Source organism: Ricinus communis, chromosome 1, assembly GCF_019578655.1.
Source record: "Ricinus communis isolate WT05 ecotype wild-type chromosome 1, ASM1957865v1, whole genome shotgun sequence".
Lineage (NCBI taxonomy): Eukaryota > Viridiplantae > Streptophyta > Magnoliopsida > Malpighiales > Euphorbiaceae > Ricinus > Ricinus communis.
In genome coordinates this window covers 19,829,400-19,850,373 of record NC_063256.1, presented here as the reverse complement: position 1 = coordinate 19,850,373, position 20,974 = coordinate 19,829,400, and the positions used below count along the sequence as shown (strand labels likewise).

At 31.0% G+C, this 20,974-nt stretch overlaps 2 protein-coding genes and 1 non-coding gene across 7 annotated transcripts; 2 read left to right on the top strand and 1 right to left on the bottom strand.

The window, feature by feature from the left end:
- The first annotated feature begins 890 nt into the window (after positions 1-890).
- Positions 891-8,607, top strand: LOC8275726. 5 transcript variants are annotated; one of them, XR_001536199.2, is made up of 10 exons: positions 891-1,126; positions 1,402-1,494; positions 2,030-2,154; positions 2,615-3,360; positions 3,508-4,886; positions 5,832-5,911; positions 5,994-6,089; positions 6,175-6,248; positions 7,251-7,337; positions 7,650-7,783. XR_001536199.2 is itself a non-coding variant. In XM_002532466.4 (10 exons), the coding sequence occupies exons 1-10, from the start codon at positions 1,042-1,044 to the stop codon at positions 8,333-8,335; spliced, it is 2,895 nt and encodes a 964-aa protein (XP_002532512.2). In that variant the 5' UTR covers positions 892-1,041; the 3' UTR covers positions 8,336-8,607. The 5 variants fall into 5 exon arrangements, 4 of the variants coding, with proteins under 4 accessions (XP_002532512.2, XP_048227586.1, XP_048227583.1 ...); XM_002532466.4 differs by lacking the exon at positions 7,251-7,337 and adding an exon at positions 8,252-8,607 and having other exon boundaries at positions 892-1,126; positions 7,650-7,782; XM_048371629.1 differs by lacking the exon at positions 7,251-7,337 and adding an exon at positions 8,252-8,607 and having other exon boundaries at positions 1,071-1,126; positions 1,402-1,744; positions 2,628-3,360; positions 7,650-7,782.
- A 408-nt stretch (positions 8,608-9,015) lies between these two features.
- Positions 9,016-11,457, bottom strand: LOC8275725 (protein YELLOW LEAF 1, choloroplastic). The gene is made up of 5 exons (XM_048371634.1): positions 11,247-11,457; positions 10,770-10,894; positions 10,027-10,238; positions 9,710-9,782; positions 9,016-9,444 (listed from the first exon to the last, which is right to left on the bottom strand). The coding sequence occupies exons 2-5, from the start codon at positions 10,816-10,818 to the stop codon at positions 9,254-9,256; spliced, it is 525 nt and encodes a 174-aa protein (XP_048227591.1). The 5' UTR covers positions 10,819-10,894; positions 11,247-11,457; the 3' UTR covers positions 9,016-9,253.
- Positions 11,458-20,252: 8,795 nt separating this feature from the next.
- Positions 20,253-20,360, top strand: LOC125369088. The gene has a single exon (XR_007214581.1). It is a non-coding gene; the product is annotated as a small nucleolar RNA R71 (small nucleolar RNA).
- The last annotated feature ends 614 nt before the right edge of the window (positions 20,361-20,974 follow it).

Sequence of the window (20,974 nt, the reverse complement as noted above, 5' to 3'; positions counted from 1 at the left end):
AGATAAATTTTTACCTTTATAACAAATATAAAATGATGATTATGGCTGTTATATAGTCCATAGCTCATTGGTCATTTCATTAAAAAAGTCACATCAATTTGCATGGCTAGATTGAAAATCTATTTAATACCAGCAACTTGCGTGCTGCTATACTCAAAGCTTATTTAGTTAAATTATTACCGATGATTAATAATTGATAATTTATAGCCGTTACTTATAATATTCAATTAAACAATACAAATATCAATTAGAACTTTATTTCAAATAATAAGTAATATAACAATATTAATTTTATGAGTTAAACATGTTATATATATAAACTAACTAAACATAATAATAGTGATTATGTCTTTTTGTTAAAATAAAGTAGAAATTATTATTTTATGATTTGGCTTACTGAAAAGCAAAATTAACACTTTATTATATAGGCAAAATTAACACTTTATTACATATGAAATATGTGAGTTGGAAAGAGTTAAAGCAATTTATTTTAGATGTTAAAACTAATCGGATTTCTGTCATTATACAATAAAAGCAGATAGAATTATAATGTAATTGTTTTATTTTTCAAACTTTAAAAGTGTAATTAAATTATTTTAAAATTTAATTGTATTTTGGCCAAAACTTGAGAAGTTTATATTTACATATTATACTAGCTAAACAGTTAATATCCGAATTAAAATCCCAGATTTAAGACATTCTTTTTAAAATATGACAATTTATTCTCCATTTTATTAAAATATTACCGGTAGGAAATTACGGATTTGGTTCCATCCATAGGCATGAGTATTGGGCTAACAAGTTCAAGCCCACCCATTCTGGCCCAAGTAAAATTAGGAAAGTTTTGTTTTATTTCTTTTTTGTTTTAAAATTTTCTTAAAATTAGAACTGTTTCCCATCGGCAGAAGCCTTATTTTCCTACACAAAAACAACAACACACTACTGACGGACGAGTCACACAAAAAGCGATTAGTAAATAAAAACGAAATCGCCGCAGCCGCACACAGACTTTGAAATTGAAATTATTTTTTAAAAAAATTGATGGGAAAAAGAAAAGAGCGTCGCCTCGCCGCTCTTAGCAACGCCGGACGTCGTGTAAAGCTCGATCTCTTCGCGGAACCCTCTGGTACTCTCCCTTTTCTTTATCGTACACAGGCTTTCTCTTATTGTTATTGTTACTATCGTTGTTCTTAGAACTGTTGCTGATTTATTAGATTGTTATTAGGGTTTTGTTATCAATCATGATTCACGAGACTAGTTGATGATTTGCAAGTAAAAGTGTTATGATTAATAATTACCTTTTAGACTTTTATTTATTTTCTTTGACAAATGCGTGTTGTATTGATACACGGACTTGTTATAGGATTGAATGTATAATCATTTTGTTAACACTTTTTCTAGGAGATTTGGGTGGCTCCTCTGTAAATGGCGAAGTTGGAGAGGATATTGATCCTACAAAACGCGCTGAATTACCCAATTCACCATCATCTTCAGGTGGGTTCCGTCAGTTTTTCTTGAAAAAGGATTATGTAGAGAGAGGGCATGAGTTTTGGTCGCCTTTGTAGTCTTGTTTGCCTCCAAGTATTTGTTTTCAGAATTTAGATTGGCTGTGGTCATGGGAATATTCTTATCAGATCAGATCCGGCCCTGCCACAGTGATTTTTTGAATGACTTCCGCACTGTATTCCACTATTTCGCAGCATCAAAGCATTTTGGAGATTTCGTCTGGATTATTTTTCTATCGGTTCGTATATTTTCTAGCTTTAATTGCTTTATGCCTATACTGACATTTTTTTTTATGTTTAACAGGTGACTCTGATCAATGATACCCTTAATTATTCCTCCTTGACTTGTTACCAAATTATTACAAATGATTATTTTTCTTAAATATTTTTTCTTTTTATCCGCAAAGACTATGCTGATTATGTTGAGTCTTCATGTGCATGCTTAGTTTCTGATATTTAGTTATTGTTAAAAGGGTAATATTATGGCTCTTAAAGTATCTGACAGTTTAGTGTCTTGTTCTCAGGTCAGCAACTGCAAAATCCTCTTCTGTTACTTGGGCAATACAGTGATGAGGAATTGTTTGAAGAATCAAATGAAAGGCTGAACCATGCCGATGCAGAAAACTCCTCTTTGGATCATGGTGGTCAGGTAATTTAGCAGATGCTATTTGGGCTTTTTTGTCATCACAGTGTAAATATTTTGCTGTATTGACCATTAACATGTACGGAGTCCTTTCTTGAGTGGAAGTGGATTCCACCTTTATAAGTACCTTTTTTAAGTTAGTACTTATATCAGTGACTTACCATTACCTATTAGGTGAATTCGAATTTCTCATTGCAGTTTCTGGTTGGGGCATGCCATAAGCTTATTGAAATATTATGTTTTAGGAAGAAATCGTAAAGCACTTGGCCAAATGAGTACAACATTGTTTGTTTTAGTGAACTATAACTGGTTCATGTTGGTCTGATATTGATTTTATTTTATTGTCCAACAAGTAATAGACTATGTCTTTGGGTTTTACTATCTTCTTTTTTCTCAACTCTCTTTTCTGCTTTTTGGTTGTATGTTCTCTATATCTGTAATGTTAAAATCACTTTATTTTTGTTAGGAGGGACCTCTAGGTGAAGGAAAAGGGGTAGATGCCAATGCAGTTGAAGATCTTACTGAACAGAAAGGTGAATTGCAGGAGATGGAGAGAGATTCTACTCCAGTTGATGTTTTGCAGAGTCTGGAAGGTGGTGATTCTGGAGAAAGTGATTCTGCTGCCTCTACTGATAAAGGCAAAGAAATTGATTTGGCAAAGCAAGCCTCTGTTACTGGAACTCCTGATGCACAGGTTAATGCAGATGTATGTTCAGGATGGAGGATAGTAATGCATGAGGAGAGTAATCAATATTATTACTGGAATACTGAAACTGGAGAAACTTCATGGGAAGTACCTGAAGTTTTGGCTCAAACAACTCATCTGATAGTTCCTCCCACCGAAATCATGGAAACCATTCCTGTGGATACAAATCAGTCCAGCTCAACTTCAGGCATTGAATTGGATAGTTCTTCTGCTGCAGCAAGTATAGGTGGCTCCGTCAGTGCCAGTTTGGTGTCTCAAAGCCAAGAAGTGCATGTTAATGGGCCACAAATGAGTGAGTGGTTGGAAGTGCACAAAGGTGACTCTGTGAAAGAGAAAAATTCCATAACCGATGTATGCCAAAGTGAGCCACAAAGTAATTTGAGTGCAGCTAATGTTCTTTGCAGCGGTGAAGCAACTAATGATGAACTTGAAAATGGGATGGATCTTCCAAGTAATCTTATGAGACAATGCGAGTGTTTGTTGGAGAGACTTAAGTCATTGAAAGGGTAAGAATTTTATGCTTTGTCTTTGTTATTCATTTTTTCCATCTCCTTTTCTATTTTCCACGACATCATTGTTAAAAGTTTGTCGTCATTGAGTGCTACATGTAATATTACTATTTGTTCTATTGCTAATCTATTAATTGTGTTCAGGTATGGGAGCCGCCTGCAATGTCAAGGCCAGATGTCAAAGTATATTTTAGAAGTAGATATCAGACTTTCTGACATTAAGTCTCTTTCATCTTATGTGTCGTCTTTGCTTCCGTTTTGGATCCATTCTCAAAGGCAGCTTAAACAATTAGAAGATGTCATTAATAATGAAATTTACCACCTTGCTGTATCTTCACAAATGGATGATGATGTTGATGCAACTGCCAACGCTGCTTCTAATGAAAAAGAGAAGTCCTGTGAAATTGTGGGGCATGATTTTGATGCAGATGGATGTGAAAACAGTAGGAAATCTGAACTGCCGAACTTTACAGCTACTGTTGAGAATGATTCACATAATGATCTTCCTCATGAAAATGTAAATGCTAGACTTATTTCTTCGTTGGGATTATCAGATGAACATTTGAAAGGTGGTGCTGCAGCCAGTGAAAAAGTGGATGGGACTGCTTATCCAGAACCTGAGTTCCTTCCTGGGGAGGATGTTGACATGGATGTCGACATGGAAGTTGACGACGGAGTTTCAGCAGGCATCACAACTGTTGAAGATGCTTCAAGCACGAAGGTTTTTGCTCCAGTCAATCAACTGAGTCGGCCAAATACACCTGCAGAATATGCAACTTTGCCCTCTGGGGATGAGTCAACTGTACCACTACCTCCAGAAGAGGATTGGATTCCCCCACCGCCGCCTGATAGTGATCAGGTACCTCCACCCCCTCCTGATAATGAGCAAATTCCTCCACCCCCACCTGATGAGCCTCCTGAATCTTCCTATCCTCCAGTTCAATCCTATATGGAGATGGGTCAACCTCTTCCTTATGCCGAACAGTACAACTTACCTTATCCTGATTCTAATTTCCAATATTATGGACCTACAGTTACTGTCCCAACTAGTAACTTATATGGACATGCTGATGGAAGTCAAGTTGCAATGACCAATGCATCACTATACTATGAAGTAGTTGCTAACACCTATGCTGAAACTGCTCCAATCATTGTTAGCCCTGTTGACCCTGTAGCATATTATAATATTCAAGATGCATCAATGGTTCCTTTGCCTGCTGTTAGCATTTCAAAATCTTCTCATTTACATGATGAATCTTGTCCTATGGGTTTCAGTACCCTCGCTTCTGATCAAATTAGGACGGGCAATGACCCAATAGAAGCAGCCCGGAAACTTGAACTTGATGTTTCAGCTGTTGCTGGCAAGACAGTTACAGCATCTATGGGGGTTGCTTCACCTTCAGTCATTGAAACTCCTGCAGCAGCTAATGGTAAAGAGAATATTTCTGCACCCTCGACCAATGTTGTCACTGCTAGTGCAGCTATGCCAAATACAATGACAGCTCCTAAGGGTCAGTCCAAAGGTAATTATTCTGTCCTTACTATTGATGCCATTGTTTTTTAGGGTGTTCTCTTATCAGCTTGTCAAACTGGGAAGATTTAGAGAAAAAAAGTATTGATTTCTTTGCAGATCCTGCGATAGGGAAATAAAGAATGATGCTAAACTGTTTCTCTATATGAAACACTTATCTATAAATAATGCTGGAAATTATTATGAGAGGTGGAAAAATTTCTAGCTGGGTTGTATATTCTTAAGGTACTTGTTTGATATTTTGAATGGTTATAATACTTGAGCAGATCTTAGTTGTATTATTCTTACGTGGACTAATGTTTGAATACTGATATTAAGAAAATTTCATGGAAGACATGAAAAGTTTAAGGGGTATGTTGATTACTGTTTAGGATAAAAGTTCTCATGATCGAGATTGGGCACAACAATGTGGTGAATTTTCAATTACTTGTTATTTAAATGTTAGATTATCATATGTGATGAAGGGACTTGGAAAAAGAATTAACTCTTCACTCTTCCATTCATCTACTAATATCTTAAGGTTAATGTTTGAAATCATTGTGCTTGGTCGCTCATGAATTGTGTGTTTGACAATGATAACCATTGAATAAAATAGATAGATATACAGAGCTTGGTTGAGAAAAGAGGGACAAATCTGGATTTTTTTTTAATTGTCATTCATGTATCCTGAAGTGGGTTGGTTCAATTATGCACTTGAATAGCAAGTTTGTGTTGAAAACCACCGGATAGCACTTTCAGGATGCTAATATTCAAACCTAGATTGCTCCAGAAAAATCCTGCGCCTTATCTACAAATTAGTGTTTAATGTCCAGAATACGAATTATAACTTCAAAAGTTTTTCATTTGTGTATTCATTGAATATGCTTAGTACTTTTAGTTAACTAGCTGATTAAAGTGCAGTTGCTCACTTTAACTTCTGCTTTCTTTTCTTAATCAGTTTCTCGTACTAAAAAGCGGACAGTTGCTGTTGCATCCTCATTGAGGTCTAATAAGAAAGTCTCCAGTTTGGTGGACAAGGTATGAACTTGCTTTTCTTTGTACCATTTCCTGCTAAGATGTACTTCTGTACAACTAAATAACTTCAGTGCTTTATTAACAGTGGAAAGCAGCCAAGGAGGAGTTGAATGAGAATGAGGAAGATGAACCTGAAAATGCTTATGAGATATTGGAGAGGAAAAGACAAAGGGAAATTGAGGTTTATACATGTGCTTTCTTTGCTTACAGATCACCTTTGTTTAGCTGCTTTTGGTACCTGATACGTGACATTTCTTTGATTACAGGAATGGCGTGCTAAACAAATTGCCAGTGGAGAGGCTAAGGATAATGCTAATTTTCAGCCTTTAGGTGGCGACTGGTATGTTTTGTTATCCTAAAATAAAATTTATTAAGACAGTCCAGTTAAGAAAAAAAGAGACAAATGTGTTCATGTTTTGTTTATATGATTTTAAGTATGAAGTGTACATTCTTTTTATTGGCATATGCACAATCTTAATTTTCTTTCTTGTTGTTTCAACCTTTGCTTTTAAATTTCATGATGCTTAAGCTCATAAATCTACTTTCTGAAAATCATAGGGGATCAACCACATATCCCAAGATTTCAGGAAATTGTTACAGATCCTTAAGTGCTTTGCACTAACTACAATGTAATTTTTTGTATGTTTCCCCAGAATCAAAATAATAGTCTAATGTGTAGTTGAAAAATTGTTCTTAAGTGGAAAATAGAGATGAGATTTTCAAATTTTCAAACTATGAAATACTTTGGAAAGCTCATGAATTAAAGCTGTTTTTTAAACTTTCTGTGTTACAAGTCATTGGGAAATGCAGAGTTTACTAAATTGGCGCCTTTTGTGCTGTTTCTTATTATTATTTATTTTCAGTATTTTTTCTTATTTTAAATATGTTTTTTAACTTGTGGAAAATAGAAAATTGGAATCTAGAAAATGAAGAAGAAAACTAAAAAATGGAAATATTCCTCTCTGCCTTACTCTTCTCTTTCAACTGATTTAGTTGGAAATTGTTTTCCACAATTAAACAGGATCGTAAGATCATCCCTAACTCCACTTCCTATTTCACTGACTATTATAATATAAATAATTCAACTCTATTTTAGTTTATTTCGGAATTGTGCATCTCCTAACAACACTCTCTATTTCAATTTTTCCTAATAGCATTGCAATTCCATTTCTTTCTGGGTTCAATTTACTTTGTTTAAAATTTTACTAATAGAACTATAATTTTATTTCTTTCTGGCTCAATTTACTTTCTCATTAAAATAAAAATTTATTTATTTTATTGATAGACTCGTTAAGAGCCATCCTGGACTCCTTAAGTCTGATGAGTGAGGTTTTGCTTTTAGAAATTTTAGGGATGGAGGCGGTTGATTTTGTTGGAGAGGATGCACTCCCTATTTTAATGGAGGGGTACTAAGATTGTTGGGGATACTGTAATGTCTTTGCCTTCCTCTTTCTTACAATATGTTCATCTCTTGGGATTCTCTGGATATCATATTGGTGTAAGAGAATAAACTGCAGTGCATTTCTAGCTCCACAGTGAGCTGCTTATTAAAACATTCTATTGCCTTTATGTACCATGTTACTTCACTCTCTCTTGTTTATTTATTAATTATTTTCTCTCAATTGTCTCCCACACGCAAACTTGCAAATGTTCACTGGCAATATACTTCCAATTTTTATTTCTATATTCCTTTCAACTCATTCTGGTATCTTATTATGAATTTTTCCCCTATGACACATAGGCGTGAGAGAGTGAAGCGCAGAAGAGCTCAAGCAGCCAAGGAAGCTGCACAACTACCATCTGAAGCTTCTATTGTGGCAAACCAGCAACTTGATCTAGCTGAATTATCAAAGGGACTTCCATCTGGTTGGCAGGTATATTTTGCATTGCATTTCACGCAGAAACTTTGTGAATTTTAGCATTTCCTTGTGTCTTCAAGGCTTGAGAAAAGACATCCCCAACAAATGGACGATGTTATATGTCTAACTCTCTAGACATTTCATTCTTATTGTTCTGTTGGGAGTTATGGTATTGGGGAAGGAAAGGTCAGGCTACATAGCTCTGGCATTACCCTATGCTAGCTTATTAGCAAGGCCACCAAAATGAGGGGAGTGTTGACTTGAGAAATGCATAAAATAAATGCATTGCTATTAATTATTCTTGTGTCCAATCTTGGAGTTTGGATGCATGGTTGATGGGCTGTTGGTGGCTGTGAGTTGGCATTGCAGTGTCTGAGGCATTCAAGTACTATTCAATAATAAAAATTTCGACCACGTTTTCTTCTACTTTTCTTCTTAATTTTTTTATTTTAAATGTAATTATTCTTGTTTGTCTTGTTGCCAGGCCTATTGGGATGAAGCATCAAAACAGGTCTATTATGGTAATGTTGTCACATCAGAGACGTCATGGATTAAACCTACAAAATAGCCATTAACTTAGTTTTAGGAATGGAATCTCAATGTAAATTATATACCCTTTTCTTTTTTTCCTTTTTAATGTAGTAAATAGAAAAGTTTTGTTTTTGGTTTCTTTTTGAAGTATTCATTTGGAAGATTCACTTTTATAATCTTCTGAAGGCAGAATAGAAAAACACATTGTCCTTTAGCGCAAGGTTGAAGTCAATTGCTGTTCCTGTTGTATGAACAAACTGGTTCATGGTCTAAAGATTTTGAGAGCAATACTATGAAAATTGAAATCTATGTAGGCTCAGATTGTATCATGTTAATTTGTTTATGGCCTAAAGATTTTGAGAGCAATATTATGGCGACTGAAGCCTTTTTCTGCTCAGATTGTGTCAAAAATACCCATACTTTTTAAAGAAAAAGTATAAAATTGGACCATGTAATTTGACAATTTAGTACCTTGCGTATGAAACCGATAATGACATTCGTAAAATCTATATTGATAATACTGAATTTCATAGAATTTTATTCACAGAATTGAGACAAATAACTTTGCCCTTGTAATCATAAAAATCTGTCACCAAGTAAATTTCATTGAAATTATGAAATCCATTAATGCCTTCTCATTTATCATTCAAATCTCAAGCAAGAATTCATTTGCTCCAAACACCAACTCAGCATTGCCATTAAAATTCTCAACAAGAATTGTAAATAAGCTTTAATGAATTAGCTTAATGGTAAGGAGTTAAAAAGAATTAAATAATGAGCTATAGATCCCATCACAAGGTAGCCATTAATGTCCAAAAGATTCTAGTGATATATTTTTCATCAGTACAATGAGTGAGGACTGAGGAGGGAGGCAGGACTGGGGTCCTTCTTAAAAGAGAATGGGCACTAGTCCACAATCTTGTGGTTGATTTTTGTGATATAAAGTTGCCTTCTTTCATCTTCTCCTGCTGTCCTGGTAGTCGCTCTCTATATCTTTTAAGAAGCCTAGAAAACCAAGCACTCCAAAAAGGAAGAATCCGCCTGACCAGTTCTCTCCCCCACCTCCCCCACCACCTCCACCACCACCTCCACCACCAGGAGGGAATGAAGGTCCACCATCATCAAGTTTTGGTGTCTTGGTCGGTTCTGGAATCCAATTAATTATCGTGAGGCCATCTTAAACAAGATACTCGTAGAACTTATCAAACAGAGTTGGTTATTAATAATAAACTAGCATCCATAAATCCTATGACACAACAAAAAAAACAATTACATTGTCTTTTAGTAGCTTTGATAATCTTAAGCTTACTCATACCCCTATGACATGAATGATTGCTGGAGTGCTAGGCACAAGATTGTCATGCTACACCATGCAGTTTGACAAATATATTTCAAGATAAATGTCTGTTACCTCGTACAGGAGCCTTTGTTGGTGCCTCACGGGTGAGGGTTTGAGTTTGGCCTGAAGCAGAGCACCTAGCATTCTGCAGGATAGAGATCACAGTCAATTCTCAAACCTTCAAGTTAAGAAGGAAATATTCTTACTGATTGCACAGCTAACAAATGATCTTAAGGACTACAACATGCAAAAGCATCAACAATTCTCAAATTCAGAGAAAGAAAGCTTTAACTTCCTATGTCGAACTGATGGCAAGCATAGATAATTTAAAAGAATTCATCCGAACTTAACATGAAAAGAAATAAAGAAGTATTAATATATAATCTCACCAAAGCAGCAAGAGCACAAGTAATAGAAGCAAATTGCTTAGTACTAGAATGTTTCCTCCCATAAATAGGATGTGATCGCTTGGCAGGCCCTGGGGGACCTGATACAGCAAGCTTGCTAAACCCACTTCGTAGATCAGAAGAATGAGTGGATACCCTAACAGGACTGCAGCCTGCTTGCAGAACTCGATCTTTGCATCCACTCCTTGTTTTAACTGCACATACATAAATATATTCCAAATGTCAACATTTATAATCAACATAGAAATTGTTCCCACAACATAAAAAGTTGTTACTTTCGCAGTTATGTCATTCTTTCAGTTTCTTGAAGAGAATGATATACAGTACCTCAAGAAACTAAACCAATATTCACCAATCCATGGTCAAGTAGAAAAAATCCCTGAGATTTGGGCTTAATAGACACTTTACCCTCCCTTGTTCAAAATCAAACACTTTGGTGAATAAGCTTAACAAGAGCAATCAATATGGATAGTAAGCCATACCTCTAGGATCGATTTGTATTTTCCTTTTTATCAATCAATGCTCTAAATTCAAGACTCACAATATGAAGTTTTTACCAGCACAAAGTTTCCTAGCTAATCATAAAAATAAGTACACATATATCACTACACACTGCATTCTGAAAATGTGTCAGAGCCCATGTTTTTAGCATAAGAAATGGCTAACAAGTGTATGGTGTAATTTAAGTGCATCTTTCCAAGTGCTAAATTAAGGGAACACAATACCTGTCACCGATAGAGGTAAACTGCTGACAATACTTGCAGTGAATGGCATTTCAATGGCTATAAAAGAAATGACCTGAAAAATATTTAGCTGTTCGCAGTCTACCTCCAAAATCAACAAGTGCCAACTGGAAGAAGAGAATGAAATTTAGAATGAATGACCATGATATTTCTATCAGTAGAAATATGTAATTGTGAGTGTGTTGGTAATGATGCAATTATGCATTATTTGCAGAGGAAAATACTAATAACAATAATCCTGAAGAGACCCTCACAAGCAATTAAGCACATGTTCCCTAGTGTATGTATGGTTTTTCTTGCACAACAATCAGCATCCATAGATACAGCACATCAAAGAAAAGGTATAAGCTATACTATTGGCATGTTTATGATTATAAGAAAGAAACAAAAGAATACCCAATCAAAACAAAACATAACAATCATGAAATAAGTGCTGCCATATGGTAGTGGAGGACTAACAGAGGGTTTGGAGCGTCTCAGAGAAGGCAATAACAAAATCCTGCACGAATCAGAACCCTTTGGCACACAACCCTTTTCGGAGAAAGACGGATCAGGGCAGAGGGAAAGCGCTTCAGGCTGGCCTAGATTGCTAATCACGTTAATGAATAGAGGTACCCAGAGAAAACCCAAAGGTTACCTCCTGTCATCAACAATAAGGTCGGTGTTTTCTTTTATTATTTTTTTAAAATTCCGTTTTGATTATAAAACCGGAATTGAAATTGAAATTAATCTACAATTACTAATAATTTTGATATTTGGACAATAATTTAGAATTACAATTTAATTGAAGATTTCTTTTAGTAATTTAAATTTAATTATTTTATGTATGATATATCCTTTATGTGAAAAAACTATTGAGTGAACAAATAAATATGTAATCATATAAAAATGAACTAAAATAATTATTTAGATTAAAACTAAGAATTTTAACTAATATATGACAAACAATGTCATTTTTAATGCTTTATAATTTAAATGAAAACTCATGCCCCATTAGTAATCTCATTTCTGAATAAAAGGATTTAATATTAACATTTGAGGTTTTAAATGATAATTGATTAAATTACTTTTTGATTTATTGGAGGATCAACATAAATTATTAGTAAAATTTCTAAAATTTATTTTAACTAGTCATTTAACTATATATTACACGACAATTATTATTATTTTTATTATAAAATTAAATTAATATATATAATTTAATAAATTTTTTAATATTAATATTAATTTATAAAATTTTAAAAAATAATAGTAAATTATCTATTTTTAAATATTTTAGATTTTTAAAATTTTTAAAATTTTACTAATGCAACAGTATAGAAATTATTTTAAAAATAATTATTACTTAATCTTAATGTTATATAAAGCAATATATCAATATAATTGATATTATTTTTAGAATTAAAAATTTATTATATAATCAAGAAATTAATTTATTATTTGAATATAATATTAAAAATATATTTTAAGATGTTATTTTAGGAATTAGAATTATTATTTAACTACAAAATCAATTTATTAGTTAATATAATATTAAAATATAATTAAAATGTTATTTCTATTTTCTAGTATCATATCTGATTAGGAAACTATTTATTAGTTAATACAATATTAAAATATAATTAATATACTATTTCTTAGGATTAGAGTGAGTGTTTAATTAGAAATACAACTTATGAATCAATAAATTAAGAGAAGAAAATTATAAAATTATACATAAAGTTAAATTTCATATGTCAAATATAAGTATACATGTCAAATCAAAAATTAAGTATAACTAGTCGTTTATCCGTGTGTTGCACAATCGTTATTATTATTTCAATTATAAAATCAAGTTGATAAATATAATTTAATAAATTTTTTAATATTTAACACTAATTAATTATATTTTAAAAATAATAGTAAACTATCCATTTTTAAATGTCTTTCTTAATTTTTTTTAAAATTTTAAAATCTAATTAGTACAATAATATAACAATTATTTTAAAAATATTTATTGCTTAATTATCGTATCATAATGAATTAATACTATCAATGTAATTGATATTACTATTTTATGATTAAAATTTATTATATAATTAAAAATATTATTTAAAATATTACTTTTTAGAATTAGAATTATTATTTAATTAAAAAATTAATTTATTAATTAATATAATATTAAAATATAAGTAATATACTATATTTTAAGATAGAATTAGTATCGTTATCCGATTAGAAAACTATTTATTAGTTAATATAATATTAAAATATAATTAATAATGTTATTTTTTAGGATTAGAGTGAGTATTTAATTAGGATTATAACTTATTAATTAATAAATTAATAAAAAAAACTATAAAATTACATATTAGCTTGAATTTCATGTGTCAAAAATAAGTACACATGTCAAAATAAAAATTTTATGTGCCAAACATTAAGCACACATGTCAAAAAATATTTAGGTGTCAGAAATTAATATATACTAGTCGTTTATCCGCATTGCACGACCATTTTTATTATTTTGATTATAAAAAAATTAAGTTTATATATATAATTTAATAAATTATTTTAATATTTAGTGTTAATTTATAATATTTTAAAAAATAATAACAAAGTAACTTTTTCAAATGTCCTTAATTTTTTTAAAATTTTTATTAGTGCAATAATATAAAACTATTTTAAAAATATATATTAATTAATTTTAATAATATATAAATTAATACTACCAATATAATTGATATTACTATTATTTAGAATTATAAATTATTATAAAATAAAAAAATTAATTTATTAGTGAAAATAATACTTAAAAATAATATTTGTTATAATTAGAATTATAATCTAATTAGAAAACTAATTTATTAGTTAATATAATATCAAGATATAATTAGTAGGCTTTTTTTTAAAATAATCATTATCTAATTAAAAATTAATCATTTTCTAATTAGAAATCGGTTTTATTATTAATTTATTATTAACAAATATTATTTTTTAAGATTACAATTAGTGTTTAATTAGGAATGTAACTTATTAAAAACTACAAAAATTACACATAAGCTTGAATTCCATATGTCAAAATAAGTACACATGTCAAAATAAAAATTCTATATATAAAAAATTAAGCACACATGTCAAAAAATTTTAAATTTCAGAAATTAATATATATATAGATTTACTATCATGTGAGTATAAAGTATGATATTATGAGAACTTGATAAATTGATTTAAGATGAAATAAGATTTGTTATAAATATAAATTAAATTAAATTAAATATAAAAACTAATCAAACTAAATCGAGTTATTATTATTATTTCACTAATGCATTTACTTCAATCATATTCCACTATCTCACATACATAACAATGAAAAGAATATGATTTTATCAAATCGCATAAAATCTTATATTATTTTATAATATTATCAAAATAAATATACTAATATATATAAGAACTTAACTTGATGTCTCAAATTTAGTACTCGCAAGTGTACAAACTGCATGATAGTATGAGTACACAATGAGGTCAGTATTACAAGGAACTGTAGATCATATACTATAGAAACCAACTATTGTACAAAAAAACTAAAAATAAATCTAAACACTCTAAACCGATGTTTTGAGAATAGTTTAAGGTTTATAAAAGAAATTAAATAAACTAGAAAATAAATATACAATGGAATGATTAATATAAACTATATGATAAAACAGTATTTAGTCTAGCCAGTACGTAGTAATCTCCTTATTTTTCTTGAAACCCACGTCTAATGAATGAGATGGTCTAATGAATGAGATGGTGATGTGCCTTTTTCTAAGTCATTCAAACTAATGATGCAACTTATGTTTCTTATACCAATATAGATTAAAGTAAAGATGGTGTTTCTAATACATTTAACCTAAAGATTTTCATTACAAATATTATTATTAAATTAATATGATGGTCAACCAACAATAATAGATGAAACTAATAAAGTTATGAAGGTAAAGAAATCATTCCTTAAACTCATAATAAATAAGGTTCATACATAACTAAAAAGCTAAACTAAACACTTATGGAAATTAGCCTGACACATTTAATCAAACGGTCATTGTAATTAAATAGAAAGACATAAAAGATAATATAAAAAGTAAAGCCTCCCTCAAAATTTAGAATTTCTTCAAGGTATATAGTCCACTACTTGAAAAGCCTCTTAGACTTCCAAAGAGTAATGTAAACTAATTAAAGAGTTTGTAGAAGATGAATTGTAGAGAATTTGCAGAGAGAAGAATGATATAGAGGTGCAGACTGAACTCCTCTTGTTTAATTAATCTCCACTACTTATAGAGATATCTTTTACAGGGTCTTTCTCTAAGCACAACACTTTTATAGTTATCATCTTAACTATCCTAAATAAAATAAATAACTTAAAAGTAGTTATCCATAATTACATAATAACTAATTAATTTCTCCTTATGGGCCTTGTATTTTTCGACTAGAAATGTAAAATTAGTAATCCATAAGTCTTTATTTTGAGTTATATAAATGATGGTCCAATTTAGGCCCATTTATGATTATTTAGCTCATAATTTTCTCTTTTTAGTTATTAACACCTGAAATTAGACAATAAAATTAAAGTGAGGTAATAAATATATATTTTCACATATTATGTATATAAAATATACCAATAAATCACTAAGATGCCTTAAATATATATACATAATAAGGACCTATCAAATACCCCTACACTTAAACTTTTACTTGTCCTCAAGTAAATAGCAACTTAAGAATTAACCTTTGCAAAAATAATGAAGAATATCATACTCAACTTAAAGATATTACTCAAAAAAATCTCACTAATGCAGAACTTATGCCAACCAAAGATAAATTGAATCATAAAAATTTTCTTAAAATGATGTAAACTCAATCATAGTTAGTCAAAAGATTCAAGCATCCATTATCTACACATGTTTCACAACAAATAACCCAACTCATTATCAATGACAACTATGATGCACAATCCAAATTATAATAACCTTATTAAAAGGGCAGATCTTCATGCATAACAAGAGATCAATAAGCATGTAAACTTTTCACTTGCTTTTCAAGCTCTTATATTTATTTCTTCTTTTTTTTTTTTTTACACCCCTTGGATTTTATCTTTATACTTGGGGGATTATTTTCTTTCTTCAGATGTTATGCCTTTTTACACAAATATAAATATGGGTAATAAATGTATCTGGTTACTCAACAAAATATACATCAAGATGCTTTACATACTCATAATTTTAACTGTCTTTCTATGTGAAAATCAATATTAGTTATGAGGATTCCCGGTTACCAAGCAATTAAAATAAACGGAGTAGACTTAGATCTTTAACTTGCTCATTTCATATCTCACAGACTTAGGCAAACCAATATAATAACAAGAAAATAATAACTTAAATCAAACACTTTTAAATTATACCCATCTCAAATTTGCTAAACTACTTATCATGTCTATATGCAAAAGATGAACACTTGATTATTTAAGTGCAAATAACTTAGTAGTTCACATTTGTATACTATAAATTTGCATATTAGTATTATTAGTTCGGGTAGCAATTACTTATACCCATTTAGACACATAGTCAACAACAATAAGTATATATTCATAACCATAAGAAGCTGGAAAATGTCCGATAAAATCAATACCCCACACATTAAACAATTCAACCATAAGATTAAAAGTCTGAGGCATTTCATTTCTTTTACTAATATTCCCACTTCTTTAGTATCTATCACATTTAGCACAAAAAATATGAGCATCTTTAAATAACGAATGCCAAAAGAAATATGATTGAAGAATCTTGTAGGTTGTTTTCTTACCACCAAAATGACCTCCACAATACATCCCATGGCAAAAAGTAAGAATGCTTTGTTGCTCATCCTCAAGAACACATCTTCTAATCATTTAATCCAAACAATATTTAAACAAATAGGGGTCATCCTAATAATAATGCCTACAAACAGATAAAAATCTTTTCTTTTCTTGCCATGTTAAATCAGATCTCATGATATCACAAGCCAAGTAATTTACAATATTAGCATACCATGGCTCATGATTTACAACAAAAATTGTTCATCAGAAAAGGTCTCATTAATTACTTTTTTAGAACCAAGGTTATCAAAATCAGAAATCAACCTAGAAAGGTGATCAACAACCACATTTTCACTACGCTTTTTATCTTTTATTTCTATATCAAATTCTTGTAATAAGAGCACCCACCTAATAAGCCATGGTTTAACATTAGGCTTAGTTAAAGGATATCTCAAAGCTGCATGATTTGAATGCATAATAACTTTAGATCCGACCAAGTAAGATTTAAATTTGTTTAATAAACACATAACAACTAGAAATTCTTTTTCAGTAGTTGAATAGTTCATTTGAGTATCATTAAGAGTTTTGCTAGTATAATATATGACATGTAAAGCTTTATAAACTCTTTAGCTTAAAACTGCTCCTATGTATGCATCACATATTATTTCAAAGGGAAGAGACCAATCGGGTGCCATAATAATAGGTGCACTAGTTAATTTTTCTTTCAAAGTATTAAAGCAGAAAGTCATGCATCATCAAACATAAATTTAATATCCTTAGCCAACAACTTAGTTAAAAGGCGAGCAATTTTAAAAAAGTCTTTAATAAAACGCCTATAAAATCCTGCATGGCCAAAAGAACTTCTAATGTCTTTTACGGAATTATGCGGGGGCAATTTAGCACTTAAATCAATCTTTGCCTTGTCGACTTCAATACTTTTACTAGAAACCACATGTCCTAGCATAATATCATGTTTAACCATAAAATGGCTCTTTTTCCAACTTAAAGTTAAATTACACTCAATGAATCTGTCAAGCACACAAGTCAAATTACTTAGATATGCATTAAATGATGAGCCAAAAACTAAAAAATCATCCATAAGTACTTCGATGCAGTCTTCTAACATATAAGAGAAAATAGAAAGCATACATCTCTAAAATGTTACAGGTGCGTTGCAAAGTCCAAATGACATCCTTCTAATGCAAAAGTTCCAAAAGGACATGTAAAAGTTGTCGTCTCTTGATCTTCAAGTGCAATGGGTTCCTGATAATAGCCTGAAAGTCCATTAAGAAAATAGTAAAATTCATGTCCTGCTAAATGCTTTAAAATTTGATCAATAAAAGGAAAGGAAAAATGATCATTCTTTGTTGTAGCGTTTAGCTTTCTATAGTCAATACACATTCTCTATCACATAGTCATTCTTGTGGGAACTAACTTTCCTTTCTCATTTTTAACAACTGTAATACCTGACTTTTTAGGCACCTAATTACTATCACCTATAGGGTATATAATACCCTAATCTAATAGTTTTTGTATTTCCTTTTTCACCTCCTCTTTCATGTTAGGATTAAGTCTTCTTTGGGTATCTCTAATAGCCTTGGCATTGTCCTCTAAAATAATATTATGCATACACATCGTTGGACTCTTATTCTCAGAAATTTCACACCCAATGGCTTTCTTAAGTCTTCTTAATTCTCTAATAGTTGCCTCTTCTTTTGAATGAGAAATATCAAAAGCTATAATTGCTAGGTATGTATTCCCTTCTATTAAGAAGATATATTTAAGTGTGTTAGGAAACTCTTTAAGCTCAATTTTAGGTGGTTCATTAATAATTTCTATTTTATTTCTAATGGGAGAATCTAAAGGTTCAATGGTGCTTACATTAAATGATATTGGAATAGCTTTATCTAACTTATCATGAGAGTCTAAGACTTCCTCATCTAAGTATTCTTCTACTTTTTCCAATATTAATTCAACTTCTAACTTATCATCCATATCTTGTAAGTATGTTTCGTACACAAAATAATCCAAACAATCCATATATGAACATTCATCATTTGAAGTGCTAGGAGATAGAGTTAGAGAATCGAACACTTTAAATTCTATAGTCTCTCCTAAGACTATCATAGTCAGCTTCCCATTGTGCATATCAATAACTGTTTTGGTAGTTTGCTCCTTATCCCTTGCTAATGTATTTTCCATGTCAAGAACCACAAAGTCGGCAAAGATTATCAGTTCTCCTACTTGAATAAGCAAATCCTCTATTATGCCTTTTAGATACTTAATTGATCTATTCGCTAGTTGTAGAGACATGGTAGTTAGTTTTGATTCTCCCAAGCCAAGTTATGTATATATTGTATATGACATCAAGTTGATGCTTGTTCCTAAATTCAACATGGCTTTTGCAACTTTCTTATTCCTTATTGTAACATCAATTGTAACGCTCCTAGGATCTTTTATCTTTTAGGGTAATTATTGTTGAAGAACATCACTTGCTGTTTCAGAGACCATAACTTTCTCATTATTCTCATACCTCCTTTTATTGGAATTAAGCTCCCTGAAGAACTTGGCATAAGCTGGCATACTTCTAATGATATCCAATAAAGGTAAATTAATATTAACTTTAGAAAGCATATCAAAGATTTCAGAGAATTACTTATCCTATTTGCTATCTTTCAATCTGTCAGGGAATGGAATGGGAGGCTTGTAAAGCTCAGCTGCCTTATGGAACTCAGGTCTCAAAAACACCTCCTTCAGTTATTTCCACGTCAACTAATCCATCTTCTTTGATGTACCTGCATAAGAAGAATCTTTCTCCATTATGATTTCAATATTATTATCAAATAACTCACCATCCTTTAGAATATTGATAGCTTTAGCTTGCTCAAGTTGACTTTGCAATTTCCCCTTCTTATTTTTTTTTATATAGCTTCAACAATTTGCTCAATTTGAGTTTTCAATCGTTTTATTGAAGCTTCAATGAAATCAGTTTTCTTTTCATTTCTCTCCATTCTATCATGGGTAGCTGTCATAAAAGATAGAAATGTTTCCTCTCAACTTGGTTTTCTTTAAGGAGCTTGTCCTTGATTTTGGAATGGAGAATTTTAATTTCTTGTGTATTGAGACTCTTGGTTTTGATATTGGGACTGATTTTGGTTCCTTAATAACTGTGGTGGGTTGTGGTCATTATTTCTCTAGAAATTTGGAGGTTCCTCCAATATGCATTATAAGTATTGGAATACAGATTATTTCTAGGTTGTCTAGGCTGATAAGATTCCATTAAGTTAACCTGTTCATAATAATTTCCTACATAATTCTCATAAGATGAGTAAACATTAGCACTATGATCATAAACATCACATATACCACAAACCTCATTGCTTAGTATATTCTTAGTTGAAGCAAGTAATTTAACTTGTTTAGTTAACTCAGCTATTTGTATAACCATCTCATTATTAGATATAACTTCATTCATTCCTACTCTTTTTATTCTCATACTTTTTATTGTGAATTAGCGCCTAACATCTCAAAGATATCGTAAACCTCAGTAGCAGTTTTTTCCAACATAGCATCCTAGCTACATTATCAACCATACATTGATATTGTTGTGTTAAACCATCATAGAGTGATTGGATAGTTAAGGAAGTGAGTATCTATGGTATGGGTATTGCAATAAAAGTAACTTGAAGCGATCCCATGCTTCATGAAAGGATTCAGTATCCTTTTGATAAAAGTTGAAAATTTCGGCCTTTAACTCTTTGCTCTTTTGATGTCTGTAAAATTTACTCATAAATTTTTTATATACTTCATCCCAAGTTCTCAAAGAATTAGAAGACAAGGTCATCAACCAAGCTTTTGCTTTTTCTTTTAATGAGTAAGAAAAATATCTCATCCTTAATTGGTCCTTATTTAGTCCAGATAATGGAAATGTATGAACTATAGCATAGAATTCTCTAATAAATGTCAATACATCTTCACTGGGCATAGCATAGAATGAAGGGAGCATATTAAAATAGATGTTCTTAAGTTCATAATTCCTAGATGCATTACTTAGAACTATGCATGAAGTAGTGTTACCAATTATAGGCCGAACATAATCCTTCATAGCCATTTGCCTTTCAACTGCTACCTGTCTTTGATTATTAGCCATTATTTCAACCTCTTCTTCCAATCCTTCTTCTAGTTTTTCTTCAAATTCTTCTTCTTCTCCTATTCTTGGAGGTACAGACTCATTTTCTACTTCTTGGTCATTTTTTACCTTTTTAACAACTGATCTCAAGTTGTAGGGATTTTGAGTTGATGAATCACCTGATCTTATTTTCCTGCTAGGCATACAAATCAAAAGAAAAGTTTCAAATCTAAAAAACTAAAA